Source organism: Paramisgurnus dabryanus, chromosome 10 (genome assembly GCF_030506205.2).
Source record: "Paramisgurnus dabryanus chromosome 10, PD_genome_1.1, whole genome shotgun sequence".
Classification (NCBI taxonomy): domain Eukaryota; kingdom Metazoa; phylum Chordata; class Actinopteri; order Cypriniformes; family Cobitidae; genus Paramisgurnus; species Paramisgurnus dabryanus.
The window spans coordinates 9,676,069-9,696,152 of NC_133346.1; the positions used below are offsets into that span (position 1 = coordinate 9,676,069).

At 35.0% G+C, this 20,084-nt stretch overlaps 1 protein-coding gene across 1 annotated transcript; it reads left to right on the top strand.

Moving 5' to 3' along the window:
• Nucleotides 1–886: 886 nt before the first annotated feature.
• mogat2 (monoacylglycerol O-acyltransferase 2) lies at nt 887–19,281 on the top strand. Its single transcript, XM_065259714.2, has 6 exons — nt 887–1,231; nt 1,476–1,654; nt 13,784–13,988; nt 14,688–14,862; nt 15,238–15,437; nt 17,433–19,281. The coding sequence occupies exons 1-6, from the start codon at nt 1,138–1,140 to the stop codon at nt 17,585–17,587; spliced, it is 1,008 nt and encodes a 335-aa protein (XP_065115786.1). The 5' UTR covers nt 887–1,137; the 3' UTR covers nt 17,588–19,281.
• Nucleotides 19,282–20,084: the final 803 nt, after the last annotated feature.

A 20,084-nucleotide genomic window follows, 5' to 3' on the forward strand; every position in this document is an offset into this window, starting at 1 on the left:
TAGTCTAAAACACCCAACTTCTTATATGTAGTCTATTATTGTATTTTATCAAATTTATAAATTTTATAATTCATTTTAAAAGCAATAACAAAGATTTCGTGCATTTACAAAGTTGTTACGTTTTTCCACGTGATAACTATTTCCACCACATAATTAAACATACACACAAATAATCATTAAAAAATATCATTAATAGTAAAAATAATAACAAATATGAATGTGATATTGTAGTTTGACTCTACTTTGACTCTATCTTTTTTTATAAAGTCCAATAAAAATATATAAAACAATGACCTAATACAGAAGAAAATACTATAAACCAAAAAATCTGACAACTACTGTATAGGCAAAATGCATACTGTACACTTAGCAGAGGGATTTTTTTTAAAAATAACTTTAATCAGTAAGTCATTGACAAACATTTAAAAAAATTCAGGCAACCTAAAGTGTGATTAATTTGGTGTTGAGTAAAATTTATTTATTACTCTAAAATACTCTATGTCAGCATTAGTTATGTATAAGGGTCAAGTAGAAATAGCGTGTAAGATAACTACAGCATGTTGTAACTTTTTAAATGTTTGGTAAGTGAATATAAAGGTTGTTAATCTTTATCATGTAATAGATCTAATAGATCAAAGCATGCAAAACATCGAGTTTGCATCATGCACAGTAGTCCTCAATTTCTGACTTAATGCAGATTGACACCATGAGTATGACAGGCAGTGGCGTTGCACAAGATATTGGGCCCCATGCCCCACCCTATAATATATTCCAGACTTTTCAACGGCCCTCTCTTCCTTTGGGGCCCTGGTAATCAGTACTGGTTTTACCCCCAGTCCGACGCCCCTGATGACAGGGCTGTGTGTAAAGTATAGTAAAACCACATTATTTATTTTTACATGAATAATTTTTAATGTCATTTTGTCCAGCTCATTGCCTCTGGAGTCAAAGGTCTCACTAGTGTACTCTTAGGTAATAACCCTATTAAATGGAGTGAATGATCAGATAAGTAAGTAGATGAAAGAAGGAAGGTAGCAGACCAAGACATGGTACCAGACTTTGACCTCAGACTGAAGATCCCTGCGCTCTGCTGATCTCTCTTCGGCTCTTGGCGTCTTCGTGAGGTCTGGTTCAGCCATGAAGATTGATTTTGCTCCATCCAATTTGCCTATTGTTAGGAGGCTCCAGACTGCGGTCGTATTGTTATGGATCTTCTCTTTTCTGGCCCTTGGTAAGTGCATGTGCTTTTATCATCCCGATCTATTTCTAACACACATTGCAAATTCTTCTTCTTGTTATAATTTCTTCTCAAAAACAAAAACTCTTACAATATTAAGTTTTACATAAAGTGCTGATACAGTGAAGTATTAAAAAATATACATTTGAGTCTACAGACTGTCTGTATGCTGATTTGTGATTGGTCTATTGGCAGATCAACTTGTGTATAATGTTTTTTTTAATGTTTTATTTCTCAGCCCCCCTTTGTGTAGTATTGTTCCTCTGCTTGCTGTTCACACGATTTTGGCTCATCAGTGCGCTCTATGCTATCTGGTGGTATGTCGACTGGGACACGCCCTCAAGAGGAGGTAGAAAGGTGCAGGTACTCTGCAAAATGCGCATGTGGGAGCACATGAGGGATTATTTTCCCATAAAGGTGAGCCAGCATACTTACTCGTAAGAATTTTATAGAGAAACTTAACTCATTGGTTATTGCAACTCACCATTCAACTTTTTATATTTAATTATCCCTGATGAAAAAACAGCTGGCCAAACAATATGTTTGTACTGAAAAACTCATATGTCTGAAATCAGGTATATACTGATAAAGTACTTTCTGGACAGTATCTGCCAAGTGTTTATTTTCATATGACCCCTTGATCGTTCACCTATGATATACTGACAACAATTGTGAAAATAATTAACTTGGGTGTTGTTACATGTATAATTTAAACACAAGCAATACATTCCTTGATAAGAGACACCTTGTACAGAGTTTGTTGTATTTTAAACTTTTTGAATTTGGTGGCTTATCAGCTTCCATGTTCCAAAGTGTCCATCCGATCCATGCTAAAAGATTTAAGTAGATATTACATGGCCTGTTTTTTTGCATATGGTTTCAGACAATTCATTTCGCATAATGATTTAAATGCCTTTCATATGCAGTAGGCCTATGCCATCAAATACTGCCATCTAGTGTCTAAACCTTGCACTCTGCATCCATTATTGTGTGCAAGACTTTAAAGGGATAGTTCACCCAAAAATAAAATTTCTGTCATCATTTTCTAGCTCTCGTGTTGTTACAAACCTGTATGAATTTCTAATTTCTGATGAATAGAAAGAAAGATATTTTAAGGAATGTTTGTAACCAAACCGATCATGATGCTCATTCACTTCCATAGTAGGAATAAAGAATACTATGGAAGTGAATGGGGCTCATTAATGGTTTGTTTACAAACATTTCTCAAAATATCTTCCTCCGTGTTCATTAAAACAAAGAAATATATACAGGTTTGTAAAAACATGAAGGTGAGTAAATGATGACAGAATTTAAATTTTTGGGTGAACTATCCCTTTAAGAAATCCATTAATGTTTATGTCCTTAAGTGAGTTTATTTAATGCATAGTTTTCTAAACATGCTACTTACAGGAAAAGCCATCCCTAAAAATCTATTATATTTCACAAATATATAAGACTATATTAGATGTATATTAGATGTTTTAATTCCTGACTAAAAATACATTTTTTTCATAATTTTTAGGATTAAGTGGTTATAATATGTGTTTTAAGAATGAATGTGAGGTCTTTATATCAATTTGTCTACATTTCTTTGAAGTAGTATAGAGATTTAATCTACCTGCAGCTTTTCCCAATAAGGAATTGGTTTGGTTTATAAAAACAAAGTCAAGCAAATAATATATTTTTTTTAGCTATAAAAATATTTTTTGTCATATATAATTGTCACTTGGTCTCTGGAAGTGCATTGATAAAAAGAGATATGTTCCTCTGTGCAGATAAGATTATCTGAATAATAACAAAAACAAAAGCTGGATTTATAGGAACTTCTTTTGTCTTTGGAAGCATACAAATCACTGATCAATGTTGTTTTGGTAACCGATCTTGCTATACTTTATACTCTCTTCTCTCTTCACATTTATGAAAGACTCATATTTTGTTTTTCTTGACAATGAATGTACTGTATCATTCGCATCAAAACAACCTGATTTAATTACTGTGTCAGGAAGATATTATCACTTTATCACTTTACTATCTGTTATTCCAGGATGCCCCTTCAGTGCTTATCCCAAGCAGTCGCTCTCTGTTCTGAGTTAAAGTTACTGTAAACAATACAGGGGGCTATAGACCCCATCCCAATCAAAGCTCAAAGCTCAAGGTCATGGTCTTGGAAGGAGGCAAAAATATCCCCCAGCAAAACAACTTTACAGCTTTAATATTAAATGAATGGATTAAAAAATAAGCTTCTGAGTTTCGCATTTATCTTTTTATTATTTGAGTGAGCTTCTGTTTCATGCTTGAAAAAAAATTTCTTTAGATTTTACACAAAACCTGTTTTCTTTGTAATTTGAGTGAGGTTTGTATTATTCATGTGAACTTTTTCTATCTTAATATGCAATTCTGGGTTTTGTCCTAGGAAAATCTCTAGTTTGCCAATGCACCATGCCATTTTGATTTGTCTCAGAGACAGAACACAACATATGACTAAATGCGTCATAAGAAATAAAAGCCAGTGCTGTATTTAAACAGAGCATTTGTATTTGGAGTAAATAATTGATTTGATCTCCAACCAGTGGTGCAAAATTCCCTTATATCCTTAAAAATCCCCTTGGTCTAAAAGCAGAGATCAGACATCTTCCAGTAGGCAGACTCTGGCTTTATAACATGGATTTTTAGCTGTTATTCATGCTAAAGTACAAATACTGTGTTGATTCATTATAGGTGATTTTAGTTTTGTGAATCAAACTTTGATGACATCAGTAATAATCAGTGAAATAACAAAATGTGAATTATTGGTGTATTATCAAACTATTATACTACAAGATCAAAATGTGGAATATAACATAATCATCAAGTCTCTGGTAATAGAAAAGATTCAGGTCAAATGGTCAGCATTGAGAAAAACATAACCATAGTGAAGGATCCTACCTTAGATCCTCACATGCAGAATGTTTTTATTATTGTGTTTTTTTATCTTTAATCATTTATTTACATAATCATCATAATCATTTTATAATCATTATTTTTTATCCATTTAATTATTGTATTTGATTTAATTAATATAATTTTATCATTATCAATTTCATTATTATCATTTTTATTATTACATTATTGTTTATTAATTCATTTATTCATTATTGTTTTTATTCATTATTCATTTATTCATTCATTATTATATTTCTACATTTTATTATATCATTCATTAATTCATTGTATTTCTATATTTTATATGTCTCTTTGTGGTTAAGTTTCATAGAGCTGTTCTGTCTGTGTGTAAAGAAGATAGATAAAGAGAATGTTTATGGAAGCCCAAGGTCTAAGGGATGATGCAGCTGAGCAATTTTGGATATAACCGTGCATGCTGTATTCCTGGGGTAGACGAGGTTTGAACATTGAGGCATATGCAACTGAAACTATCTGTCCATCAATAAAACTCTGTTCTATTTTATCATCTAAAACCTCCGTCTCACGACTCTGTTTATGCTCTCCTCTAGCAACGATTGATCAGCCTTGTATCTGACAGATGCTTTAACAAAGTAAACTTATGTTTTCTGACGTGATCTGGTGTCCGGGGCTGGATCGTTTTTTATTTTGTCTGTGGTGTGGAGACCAGATCTAACAGTTATGGCGTAGTCGGCAGGATAGAATAACATTTTTTTAAACATTTTTGTTGTCTCTATCCGAACGAGGAGTCGGGATTTTCTCTCGCACATCCAGATGGAAATGTTTCCAGACCACTGGCTGCTGACTCCAAGCCGCGAGTGAAGACGGAGGGTTAACCTCGGCTGGTCCGGTGTCCTCTCTCCTGACTCATCCACTTAAGCAAAAGCAAAAGTGAGTGTGTTCTGTTCTGACATTTTGGAAAATTCAGTACGTACTGTGTTGGTAGCTTGTCTACTGGTCAGATTATATTACTTTGATAATGGAGCAGTCAGAGACAGAGATCAAGCTAGATGATATAATTAAAAAGCTAGCTAAAACAACAGCTGAAAGAGCACTTTAAGATCAAACAAGAGGAAAAAGAAAAATTCAGTTGCTAAATATAACATCAAAGTACGTTGGGCGGTCTTTAGGTTCCCAAGACAAAGGTAAAAGTAAAGACATATTAAAGACGTATATAAAGAGTTTAAAAAAAAAGGTGTAAAATTCAAAAGAATGATAACCCGAGAATCGAAGCGTATCCCTTGGATTTTTGTCACTTTGTCTAAATGTAGAAATTGAAAAGTGAAAATGCAAAATCAAGACAAACATAACAGAGATAAAAGAAGTTATGGAGGGAATGCTGAAGGGGTTATAAGATAGATAGTCAAATGTTAAAGGCTCAGTTTGAAAATAAACAAAAATCTAAAATGGCTTATGTTTAAGTTACAACTCTTTGTTAATCAAAAGAAAATTACGTCAGTTTTACCAGATTTTAAATGCATACGACACTGGTAGTGACATCCAAACAACCAGTTTCAGATTTTGACACAGACAATGATGTTTGTAAAAGGGTAAATCATGTCCTTCGTGAGTTCAGATGAGTATTTTGGTTTTGCTATTTCTATGCTGTGCTTGGCAATGAAGATCTGCCTTTGTAAATGCCAGTTAGTATACCATGATATGATATATGCCATTTAATTGTACAATGTTTAAGGAAGTTGCTTTTCGAAATTTGCCATGTATAAACATAACAGTTAAGGGACAGGATTATAAATTTGTGGTTGAATCTTCCAAATTATTGTTAAGATTACAGCTGCTATCAACTGTCTGATAAAAGGACTATTTCATTTAGCTCCACAGGAGCGTACAAAACCACAGAATATTTTTCAAAAATTTTAATGGGTAAAATAAAGGTAAAGTGTTTCAACTCTCATTTTGTTAACTAAATAAAATATGCTCAGTAAATTTATGTTCAGATACGAATGGTGTGTGTGAAAGACAGTGTGCTGTTTTTCATAGAGTTGAGGGCTCAAAGTAAGTGTATGAAGGTTAGAGTAAGTGGAGTAAGTGGAGTAAGTTTATGATGGTCAAAGGAAGTAGGGAATGTCATATCCATGATCAGTTTTAACTGTTTGGAAGCTCTGAAAGAGATTTAATTTTCTTCATTGGTCAGAGATGGGTTCAGCATAGTTTCAGTCAATCTGTTACGAGCAGACAGAAAAAGTTTGAAGAAGTTCTTGGTGAAACTTTGAGTAGTGAACATTTAACTGACGATAGAGCTAAAAGAGATGTTTGGATAAACCTTTAGGTTTGGTTTGATGTAGGAAGGTACAATAGTAGTACAATAGTAAGTAGTTTGAAATGAAATTGCAAGTTGTAAATGAAGGATAAATGAAAGTGTTGAGAATCACTGAACGTTTGTGTGAGCGAAGGAGGGGGTTTGTGAGGCGCTGTATCTGTTCTTCCAGCAATTGCTGAAGTAAAAACAAAACAACGATAAGCTTTTCTCTTCTCTCTTTAAAGCTTTGAGAGAGAGTGCTTATGTGCCTACTCTACTCTATATGTTAGGGTCCATATTTTAAGTACATATTTTATTTTCTCATTGATAAGAAGCAGAGATAACAATCTTTCTATCTGATTTTCTTACAGAAGTTTCTCTAAAATCAGAAACGAAGCTTCATGTTACAGAAGCAACAGGAGAAAGTTTGAAATTTCTCAGAGAAACAAAGTGTTATGGCCTAGGCAGCAGCTTTGCTGTGCGGTACGCAGCTGTGAATTCTGTGTGCGTCATGATGTTGGCCTATCGAGATAACTTGTGTTCTATTTTGATGTTTCTCTGTGTTAAAGTAAAATTTAAGTATAATTTAAACATTTAATCACCTGTCGAGAATAGGGGAAATGAGATGTGTGAGTGAGTGTCACGTGTCATTTGTGTTGCTTAACCCTTTTCCAACAAGCATATTTTAAACAGGGGTTCGTAACATAAATGGGGACTCATCCATGATGTTTAGATCTTCCTCTCATTTTTTCAGTTTGTCCCACATGTAGTCACTGTTGCAGTGTAGTATGTGACATCATTCAGCCGTTTGGGTTTGGATGTTTTGATTAATTTGAATGCAGATTTACAATTCAGAATTGAAATGTAATATGGCAGTTATGGATCATGGAGACTCACAGTTGATTATAGAGAAGCAAAGCAAACCAATACATTGATAAGATAAGACCTCATGTGTCTGACTCATCAACAAGTTTCAGCTTGACTAAACCGGAACACAAATGGTTTACAGTGTTTGATATGACTAATGGATTTTGGTCTGTACCAATTGTAAAAGAAATTCCATCATTATTTGCTTTTACAATTTAAGGTCAAAATGATACCAGCAGTCTTTGTTAAAGACATTAAAGACATTTAAGACTTCAAAGACATTTGAAAGATTTAGATTTAACATCAGACATCATTCAATATATTGATGATATTTTGATTTGTTCAGAAGACAAAGCTGAACATGAGAGAGACGTCAGGTTATTTGATTTCTTGTACAATAAAGATCACAGAGCAAACCCTAAAAACAGAAGTAATCTTTGACCCCAAATTCAAAGTGTATTGCAGGGTAAAAGACAAAATAACACCTAGTCGCTATGAGGTTATAATAATAAAAAAATCTATTAACAACTATTCAAGAGCTGAGATCTCTTCTTTTCTGGGTTTATGTAATTACAGTTGTAATTATTTTGAAGGGTATGCAGAAAAATCACAACCCTTAAACAACTTGGTAATCCAAAGTCCCAAGACTCAGTTAACTGGACTCCTGAAGTTAAAATAGCTTTTGAGGGATTGAAAGAAGCCTTATACGAAGCTCCTGCACTTGGCATTATTGATCACAGAAAGTCTTTTACATTGTATGTAAACGAACAAAGGGGTTATATGCCATCTGTTTTAATACAAGAAGATCGAAATAAGTCTGTACTGTATGGGTATTATTCACAACAACAACTTGACTTTGTTTTACAAAGCTGGGGCCTTGTTTACGAGTGATTCAGGCAGTGTATTTGGCCTTGCTTGGTCAAAAGATAACCATTTGATAAACATATTCTGTTTATGCTTTATTATCTTTTTAGAGAAAGCTGCTCGTATGACATTGAAGAAGGCACACCATCAAATCCAGCTAAACTACTTGGTCTGTCTGAAGCAATTCCAAACAGCCATGATTGTGACTGTGTAGATATTATACAAACATTAAGTGTTCTTAGACAATTTGTCACTTACCTAAATTCCAATTTGTTACAATGATGTTTATCTTTTGTGGACAAAAGGAAAATGAAAGGCGAAATCACAAAAAACATGTGAATTGGCTAGTAACAGAAAACCTAACATTTATATTTAATATTTTGTTATGCCTGGGGAGCTGTGCATATCTCTCGAGCAGGTTGGCAGCAGAGAGGTTTCCTGAGATGTCCCGGGAACAGGTTGCGGTAAAAGCCCACCTGAAGGGAGATTCTAGTGAGATTAAAGGGAATATCTTGCTGACCAGGCAGCTACGGTTGCCAGCCGCATGAACGGCAGAGAAACTCTTACTGCTCAAATGTGTCATCTATGGTATTAGGCGTTTTTCAAATGTGTTTACATTTTAATGCAAATTGGTGGGCGAGGGGTTTTAGGAAACATGCAAAAGAAATTGTTTGTGGATGCGTAACTTCTCAAAAACACAATTTGGCACCCCCAAATTCTATCAGTTGTAAGCAGAACACCTCAGGGCTGTTTTGTGAATTTGTGAATTGCAGAGTGACTTTATAACCTTACCTAAATGCAAGGGTTATCAAGATATTACAATTATAACTGATAATTTTCTTGTTTGGTGTAAAGGTTTTTTCACAAAGAAAGGCTTTGCTGCCTTTATGGCTAATATGCTGGTTCGAGACATCATTCCAGATGAAATTAAACATTATTGATTCTGATCAGGGTAAATACTTTACTGGTCAGGTATGCCAGAAACTTCAGACCTTGCAGAAGTAAATTTACATTTAATATCAGATTCTCTTTTTACATATTGTATGGCTTTGACTGAAGCGGTACAAAAAAGCAAAATCAGGTTCAGGATGCTGTAAAAATTATGTACAACATAATATTGTGCCAGGGCAAATAATTTATAAAAATAACAATACTCAGGTCTAAAAACAAAATAAGGCGATTTCTTATGCGGTCCTACTAGGTACCCCTTCAGCAATAAAATAATAAAATTCACCAGTAAAACTCAGCAGTGAAGTTGCTAGGTAAAACTAGATGCAAATTAGCTTATACTCCCCAAATCTTAGACAGGCGAAATGCTGTGGGATGGAGGGTCATGAGAAGATCCCCGTTTTTTAGGACGGGGGGGACACCTCATGTTGAAGATATGGGGTGGGGGGCAAATGTTTAGCTTCTCCAGAACCAGCCTAGTCGTCTGAGGGTGTCTATAGTCTATGGGAGTCAAAGCTAGTTGTTTACTAGCAATAGTCAAAGCTAGATATTTCCTAACAAATTTGTTTATACAAAGTTGCTTTTTGGCCATGGAGCTCTCTTGTTTTCCTTTCTTTTGTTTTTATGTTTTCGCAGAGATATATCGGCGGCCTTCAAGAAATTCGCTAAAAAAATAAGCTTATCATGTTTACGAGTCTCATGGGCGCCAACCTCCAGCAGACAGCAGTTGGAACTCCGCTGTATTTCGAGATTCTGCAGGAAGGACGGACTGGCGAGACTTCGTGGATTCCGGTTGATTCCATGAACAGAGACATTCTGAGTTTCAAGAATCACAACTGACACAGTTGCAAGTGTTGTCTTCATGACATGACACAGAGTCAGAGATGTGATGTGTGTTTCACATCTGTTCAGAATGATTCATGGATTCACTCTAACTGTATGCACTCAGTATTTGTATTGGCCATTAATTAACATATGTACGGGGTTTTGTTTTTAAATTTAAGCCACTTGGCTGTTATACAAAATTTATCCAGATTAAAAATAGGCAAATGGGTCATTTTTAATTATGACATTGAAGTGTATGGGCTAAATTAACACAATGTTATTTGCTGTGTTGATTTCTATTCGGATTCACAATTCAGATCCATTATTCCATCCATGGTTAGAAATCACAGTAATCTTAATTCGGCAGTAACTTTAGCTCATACATACGCTAAGATGCTTAATATTTCCAATTGTTGGATATGTCAATCTTTCTTCAAAAGTCTACATCTGTATGTACGTATATTACAGCTATCTGATTTGATCTCCATCATTGAACAAAGTAACATGGGTAACATTTGTCAAATTCTAATTGATTTGATAATCGACACCTCTATTCCATCTTTGAACACTCTAAGTGGTTTACACAGTTGATGGTTTTGGTGAACACCAGTTGATGGTTTGGTATCAAAGTTGCAACTTGCAACCTTACCAGACAATTTGTTTATCTTACTATGCCCTATTGCTGGGAAGAGATGCTGAACATGGCAGGAGTTAAAGTTGGAAATGGCCATAGCATAGGCATTTAGGGGTGGTAAAGAGTATATTTTCATGATTTTTGGGGGGGAATTCTAATTGTACCAAATCACAAGGCGAAGTTGGTGTCAACGTGTATGATTATTGAGCTACTGATAATGTCAAATTCGTACAGATGTGTTTTTAAGGTTGTCGATTATTCATGAGAAAGCAGTCTGCTATTCAACAAGCAGTGTTTGCCACTACAAAAAGTTATCCCATCCAAGTAATTCCTGGTATTTACCTGTGTACAACAGTACTGAATCAAACCATCTATTTGCTCTAAGTGTAATTTTGAAGGGAATTCTTTCTGATATTGAAGGAAACGGGGTAAAAATTACAAACTAGAAATGCGTTTCCTGTTTTCCAGATGTGACAAAGCTCTTCTGATAATGACAAATGAAACACTAATTACTCCTAATGGTACACACTTCGTTTGTGGTAACAAAGCTTATCCATTACTTCCTAAGGGTTGAGAGGTAACCTGTTATTTGTACCTTTATCAGCGATATGAGTAGTGTCAGAGGATTATGTGAAACAGCACTTAATCATGAGACATACTAAACGTTCGATTTCTGATACAGAGAAATGGTTAGGAAGATGTATTCTTTATTCCATTCTGAGAAGTAACTGATTTACAAAACGAAGTGCAAGCCTTACACGAAGCATTTGAGGTTACAGCGAACGCCACTCTTATGTCTATTGCTAATATTTCGGACGAAGTAAGCGCAATTAGAAAGGTTGTTTTGCAGAATCGAATGGCGCTTGACATGCTGTTGGCTTCTCAAGGGGGGCACATGTAAGGTAATTGCAGCCGAATGTTGCCTATACATTCCGGAAGATTCTGGAAAGTGGTTCATAATCTGGCTAAAGTTTTACACGAACAAATAGCTAAACTAAATGAAGACCATGGTCTTTTCTCATCTGATTGGGACGTGTGGTTTACATCAATATTAGGACCACTTTGGAATCATTTGAAGGCACCTTTGGTAGTTGTAATTTCAGAAGTGTTTGTCATCTTGTGCATTGCCATAAAAGTGTTGATTTGACTTATTAGACACTTGACAGTGACAGGCCCATCAAGGCCATTGTCCAGTGTAAGACACACTCCCTCAACCAACGCTGGTATGCGGAATGACGGAAATGACCTGTTCTTTTAAGAATGTGTAGAAGGGAAAAGTATGGATAGGTACCATCCAAGCTTTTCAAAGATACATTTTGATAAAGATTATGAAAGTTTGCTTGCAGTAATCATTTAATTTGGTCATATATGATTAAGAGGGGGGAGTGAAGGATCCTACCTTAGATCCTCACATGCAGAATGTTTTTATTATTGTGTTTTTTTATCTTTAATCATTTATTCATTCATTATTATATTTCTACATTTTATTATATCATTCATTAATTCATTGTATTTCTATATTTTATATGTCTCTTTGTGGTTAAGTTTCATAGAGCTGTTCTGTCTGTGTGTAAAGAAGATAGATAAAGAGAATGTTTATGGAAGCCCAAGGTCTAAGGGATGATGCAGCTGAGCAATTTTGGATATAACCGTGCATGCTGTATTCCTGGGGTAGACGAGGTTTGAACATTGAGGCATATGCAACTGAAACTATCTGTCCATCAATAAAACTCTGTTCTATTTTATCATCTAAAACCTCCGTCTCACGACTCTGTTTATGCTCTCCTCTAGCAACGATTGATCAGCCTTGTATCTGACAGATGCTTTAACAAAGTAAACTTATGTTTTCTGACGTGATCTGGTGTCCGGGGCTGGATCGTTTTTTATTTTGTCTGTGGTGTGGAGACCAGATCTAACAATAGTGTTAGTAAACCGTTAAGTGCTGCAGTATTTACTTAATAATTAACCTACTTGGAATCGGGGACATGTTAAGTAAATCACAAAATACTTTGGTCAAGGAAAAACTCAAACATAAAGATCTATAAAACTATGTTTAACACTACATTCATTCTTTTATCATTAGGGTGCACCTGTTTGTTTATTCTTGAAGATAAATCTGATTCCTGGAATGTCTTGACTTCTACTACCGTATACGCGAAATAGTCTTAGATGATTTTGATTGGACTCAAACGGTTGTGTGTTGTTAACTTGAAGTGTTCATGAGTGTTATCTGGTCCTAGATTGGTGTTAAAGGGCATGATTGATCAAAACACTATATACAACTGCATTGCATGTGAACTATACATGATCAATGATTTTTAACAATCAGTGACCTCTGCCCTGCATTTTAAGAATGCTGAACTTATCACAAATCAAAGTACAAAAATATGCATTTTTTATGGATTAAAGGAACACTGAAAAAAATGATTTATTCAATTTACTCATTTTTTTAAGGTAAGTGGTTGCAATCAATTTATTTAAACTACATTTAAACAAAAAAAAATTGTTTTGTGTTGTATTCCGAATTTTTGTTTGTTTAAATGTAGCTTAATTAAATTGATTGCAACCACTTACCTTAAAAAAATTAAGTAAATTGAATTAATCATTTTTTTCAGTGAATAGTTGGGAGCGTGGACAGCGCTTAAGACATTTTTCCAGACAAAATACAACCAAAATACAACTTATAGTTTTTTCCAACTGAATTATATCAAAAATTTATTTTTGTGAGTGGATGCAGTTGCTAAGGACTTAATTTGTGCAACTTTAAAGGCGATTTTATAAATATTTAAATTTTTTGCACGATTAGATACCAGATTTCAAATCATACATTAACAGAAATCTGATTCATTTAGCTTTCAAATGATGTATAAATCTCAATTTCATAAAATTGACCCATATGACCGCTTTGTGGTCCAAGGTCAGATATTTGTAATTATGAAATTGTTTATAGCACAATGGCACTTCAGGCAACCCGAGTTTGAGTCTTGTGGCCCTTTCCCAATCTTACTGCCTTATTGGTTCTCTTACTATATCCTCTCTACAGTAAAATAAATAATAATAATAATAATAATTGTTTACCCCATAATGTATTGCAATGTATAACTTATTGTTAAACTTTTTGATGAAAAAGCAGAAATAGTTTGTTTTTGGGGACAGTTTTTACTGATAATGTTTCACTTAAGTATTTTTTTTCTTTCTTTGTCTTTATTAGCTGGTGAAGACCGCTGATTTGGACCCAAGACAAAACTATGTGCTGGGTTTTCATCCTCATGGTATTCTTGTCGCTGGTGCTTTTACAAATTTCTGCACAGAGGCCACGGGTTTCAGTAAACTTTTCCCCGGACTAAAGAGAAATCTCCTGATGCTTCCTCTCTGGTTCAGAGCTCCATTCTTCAGGGATTACATTATGAGTGCAGGTCAGAAGCTTTACTTACTGTACAAATCCATACGTTTTCCGTATGTGACAAGACAAACCCTATAAGCATATGGTTATATCCTTATCAGTAATTCATGCTTAAAGGCAGATAAATGAGTGCTAACCATAGCAAAATACAGTTAATATTTTTTTTTGTTTTTCTTTTATGTTTAATGCACAATGACCTATACTGATATACAATACTGATAATCCCCCTGTACGGTACATGTTAATGCACACATTTCAAACAATTGTTATTGTTAACTCACTGTGCATTAACTAATGGTAAGAGTTGCAATATTTGATTGTAAAAATGTATTAGTAAATATTAAATTTAATATAAATTAAGATTAAAACATGCTGTAGAAGAATTGAGGAGCTCTAAATGGCACCTCCGTCAAAATGAGATAATGATATTAAACGAATGCTGTCGGCATGTGCATCAAATACTTTTGCTTCAAATCCGCTTAATCCTAGCCTAAGGCCATTCAGAAATACCAGTTTGTTGGCAGAAACCAAAAATGTTAATTTAAAAGAAAACATGTCAGATGCACTTAAAGGTTTTTTTTTCATCTGAGCTCTTCAGTTGTTCATTGTAAGTTCATGTTGTCTAATGTAATTACTAATGGTAATAAATAAAACCTTATTGTAAAGGTCCAAACCTTGAAAATACTTATGGTGCACCAACTGTGTATGCCAGGTCTCGTTCCATCGGATAAGGAGAGTGCCAGCTACCTACTCCAAAGCAAGGGGGTTGGGAACGCTGTGGTCATTGCAGTTGGCGGTGCTCCCGAGGCTTTGGATGCCCGCCCTGGTGTCTACATCGTTCACTTAGCCAATAAAAAGGGCTTTGTTAAGTTTGCAATAGAGCACGGGTAAGTCAAGCTGATTACTTAATGGTATAAAAGGTTATCGAAGACTAATATTGTAATCGTGTCAGTTGTGCCACAATGGACTATTTCTGAAATACAGACTTGTGCAACCAACAGCTGCAATGTAACAGCGCTAATTTGATGAAATACTCTGTGACCCCAACTGAAGAGTGCAACTGAGAAATTTTCGTAGTTACTGTATTTCGTACAAAAAGAAATTACCAGCGGGATAAATCTTTTTTAGAAAATTCAAACTGTATGATTTATATTAGGGACATACTGATGATCATACTATAAAGATATGTATATAGAGAGATGTGTAACAGTATACCTGCTATTCTTAGGACTTAACATAAAAAACTATATGTTTGATTTCAGGGCCCATTTGGTTCCTGTATATTCATTTGGAGAGAATGAGGTATTTGATCAGGTGGAGAATCCTCGTGGAACATGGCTGCGGTATATTCAAGAGCGCCTGCAAAGAATCATGGGAGTTTCGCTTCCGCTTTTTCATGCACGTGGAGTTTTCCAGTACAGCTTTGGCCTAATGCCCTACAGAAAGCCAATCAATACTGTTGGTAAGTAAAACATTTTATTTATTTAAATATTAGTAGTATCTGGTCACAATTAAGTACAGCTTTTTTACCTTAAAAGTTTATATTAGTATCTCAAAGGTAAATATTGGTATTTGGGACCAAATGTATACATATCTGTACCTAATGGTACACTCAAAAAAGGCGCAATGATATTACACAGCGCCGGAAAATAGTCCCCCTGGTAACTTTCAATAGCAGGGGACTATTTTCGGCAACTGCGTAATATCATTGCGCCTGCTGCAGACATGGTACAGCAGCAAAGTCCTTGATTATTACGCCAGAATGAGAGTATAGTTCTTAGCCATATCTGCCTAGAAAATCCCAACTTTTAATTTTCCGTTGGTCTTATAGTACACGATGTAACTACAGAAGAGTCAAGTTTTAAATAGGAAAATATCTGGTTATTTTTAGTGCAATGCTAATGGTCTAATCAGATTCAATGGATTATGCTAAGCTGTGCTAAAAGTGGTACCGCCAGACCCGGAGATAACGGGAAAAATCAAATGTTTAACTCTAGGGGAGCCTTTTTTTTTAAGTGGAATGTCCTTTTAAAATAGATCTGATTAATACAGTCTGAAACAATAGTATGTAGTGGACAGCGTACAACTCGCTAAGGGTGAAAGCTATGGTAATGCAGGACTGTAAGTGGGCGGGGCTTTATCAATGTGACCTCACATTTATCAATATAAGAGAATCAGAACGGCATGTCTAATAAGAGTTTTAATTAGAGTATTAAAAAACAAGGAGTGGATGAATTTCTTTTCATTGTGGGGTTGTTGTGTTCACACACTGCCAACACACATTATGTCCAAACACCTTTTAAAAGTCTTTTGCATAATATGAGCCCTTTAACCTGTGCTGGGTCGTCTAAACCAGTGGTTCTCAATCCTGGTCCTGGAGGCCCACTGCTCTGCACATTTTGTATGTCTCTCTTATCTGATGGACAATAAAATCTCTGCTAATGAGCTGATGATTTGAATCCGCTGTGTTAAACAAGAGAGACATCCAAAATGTGCAGAGCAGTGGGCCTCCAGGACCAGGATTGAGAACCACTGGTCTAAACCCATTGTGGGATCAAAAATAAAAAAATTCTGGAATAATTTAACCCTTTTTGACCCAACACTGTTGAAAATAACCCAGCATTATTTAGCTTACAGGTTAGATTACAGGTTCAAACCATGCCAAAGGCCAAGTGGTTTGAGTATGGTGTTTGCTTTTGAGAAGTTTTTTTTAAAAATCACAGATGTATATATCAGCAAACGTGAGGTGGATCGAATTCTGGACTTCATAGATTGAAGTCTGCCGATGTCAAGATACAGTATCTGAGTTGCCTGGTAGTAGGGCTGAACAAATATACAGATGGCAGTTTGCATTAAACTGCTAGTGACCTCTAATTTAGTCCATTGCTGTTAGTTATGACGAGATCATTTAAAGTAAATGCAAGTGTGCCTCTAAAAAAGGACAATTTTGTAAGTATGCTTTATACTTTGTAAAATATACAGTCTTTCTCTAAATGGACCAAAAACATTGAACTGGTTTTTGATCCAATAAAAGCTCTGGAGAATGACAGTGCAATGCCAAATGAAATGTTTAGCCAGGATGTGAAATAATAACCATGTGTTTATTTGAAAAAAAGCCCTTTGATATGTTTAATTCCTGTCTCAATATGTCAGGGTAAGAAAGAAATTGCATTCTTCAAACTATTTCACGGTGATATCCAGATTACACTGCAGTCTTTTATTGATATATGCGTCTGTACTTTCCACCAAATCCATGCAGAACAAGTTTCATTTACTCCATATTATGGAGTTTGTCGGTCCTCTTAGACAATTAATAGCCCACATACATAAACTCACTTACAAAGCTTGCTTTCTTTGTATATTTGATGCTAATATTTGAATAGGCCCAATTCTCACATTGGCTTTATTAGACAGTTATAATCACCCTTTTCCATTTTTTTTTTTTTTTTTTTTTAAGTGGGTCGGCCAATCAAGGTAGAGAAAAAGGAGAAACCCAGCGCAGAAGATCTGGACAATGTTCATCAACTCTACATGGATGAACTTGCACAGCTGTTTGAAGAACACAAAAGAAACTATGGAGTACCTGAAGACTCTCACCTGGTGTTTCAATGACCTTGCGGCATCACTAAAGTGTGTGTGTGTGTGTGTGTGTGTGTGTGTGCGGCCGGGTAATTATCACGTTGGGGGGACCAATTGTCCCCACAAAGATAGGAATACCAGTATTTTTGTGACCTTGTGGGGACATTTTGATGTCCCCATGAGGAAACAAGCTAATAAATCAAACAGAATGATGTTTCTTGAAAATCTAAGGTATCAGACAGTTTCCTGTGATGGTTGGGGTTAGGGAATGGGGCAGGTAAGGGGAATAGAATATACAGTTTGTACAGAATAAAATGCATTACGTCTATGGAATGTCCCCAAAAAACATGGAAACCAGAACGTGCGTGTGTGCGTGCGTCTGTGTGTATGATGTAAGAGTAAAGATTTGGCAATTGTATTAGCTACATCATCAAATTATTACTTTGATTATTTTACAAAAGGAATAACAATTCCTCATATCATTGTTGTTTATACTGTTTATGCATTATAACACTTTAAAAACTTCTAAATAAATTTACAGGATTTTGGTATGCTGTATGACACAAAAAAAAATCCCAAAGATGTTTGCATCCTCATTGATTATTTCAGTGTTGTGTAAAGGTCGCTGTATGGGAAAAAGTTCACAATACCCGTTCACAAATCTGAATTACATTAATTTTTGATTTCAGATAGATAGACTTGGATCTCGTATCCCGAGCTTTCCCAATGCAACGGTCAGCTTCGTTTCACAATGCACATGCATTGAAGGACAAATTTCTTCACAACCATGATGGTTACGCAGACAATAGCCACAGGCTGCCAAGATGTCCACACCAGTAAAACCCATTTCAAAGACATGAGAGTTATGAGTGGATGAGAAACTTAATATCATGGGTTTTATTATAGTACAAATATTATATGTGAATATTGGGTAAGAGGTAGAGCCTGCAATTAAGTATAGAAGAAAATAAAATGGTCTGATTCGTGAATGGTGGTTTTTAGGGGGAGGTAAGGGGGGTTTTACTTACCTTGAATTTTTGGCTCTTGGACGGACAGGTGTTGACTCATGTGTCCCATGCCCTGTGATAACAACCTGAGGGGCTATTTAAAGTTGCCAGAAGGTGAATGAAAGGCCATCGGCTAGATTTGTGTGGCCGGTACAACTTGTATTAAACCTGGAATGTTTCTTAATTCATTCCAGTAATTCAAAGGGAATTATAATAATTTACAATATACATTATTTAAATGATTAGAGCTGTATAAAGTTCACAGTTAATTGCATTAGTACACTTTATAGGGAGGTTGTAAAGTGGGGCATGTGTAAATACTTATAGTTTGCATATATGTGCCAGGGTGTGGGTGTGTGTACGTCTTAAACATGCAGATGTTTTCGAGAGACTGGGGAATTTGCTCTATGCTTTGCTCTATGTACTTTAAACCTGTTATGATTCTCATTTTGATGTTCATCTGATCTATTATTGTTCATTACTTTTCCGAACAAAGTCCAAAGAACAAAGGGCAAAGTACAAGCCAGCCAGATGCTTGGTACGGTTTTTATCAACTACACCTTATCTCCATTTAACACTATTGCTTTAAAAACAAGCAATGTGGATAACTACTATATTTTTAAAAAACTACACTGCACATATCTGTACTCATTTCTGATATTGCACTGTTGATGAAAAGAATAAAACAAAAGATCAAAGAAGGAAGAAACAAGACCAAAACATCACATGGCACAACAATGTTAAGATTTTCCCATGAAATAAGTATGCCACTTTATGAACATTCATGCGTTCAATTAGGAAATCGATGTGAAATTAATGACAAATCAAGACTTTGAGTTCAAAGTGCGGACAAAAGATCTCAGCCAAATGGACTTTTGATATTGATACTGTACAAATTATAGTGTAACAGTTTATGCAATAAACTGTCTAGACCGAATTTATTTCTTCATCTTAGTTTGATGATTGGCACTCGTTTATCAAATATCATAATTTTACCCCCAGTGACTTCAAGAAAACTGGGATTTTCAGAGGTCATCATGAATATTGCATTTATTAAAAGAAGTTTTAAGTCTTACGATGATCAGGATAGAAATATATCACTTGCATAAACTTTGAGACAGTAACAAAATATTAGCTCATTTATTATTTATCAATAAAATGAATAATTGTAAATTAAAAATTGTAATTTGTAAAAATAGTCATAGATCTACTTTACTCAAATTAAACTGACTAATGTTGAATAAATTTGTGAAAAGTTTTCTCATGTCAAAATGTCTAATCATGCAGTCTACGTCTCTAAAATGTGTAGCAAACACAGCAGAAGATACATTCAACATTTGTCACTTATAAAAATCAGCATGAATAAATAAATTATGCTAAAGTTATAGCACATAAGTTTTAAACTGTATTCAGTATATGAACAAAATAGTATTCAGAATAGAAAGATATTAGAAAATTAATAGTTAGTCAGTGATAAGCGATTAATCGCCTATATGCAATCTGGGCAAAAAAAGTTACTGGCC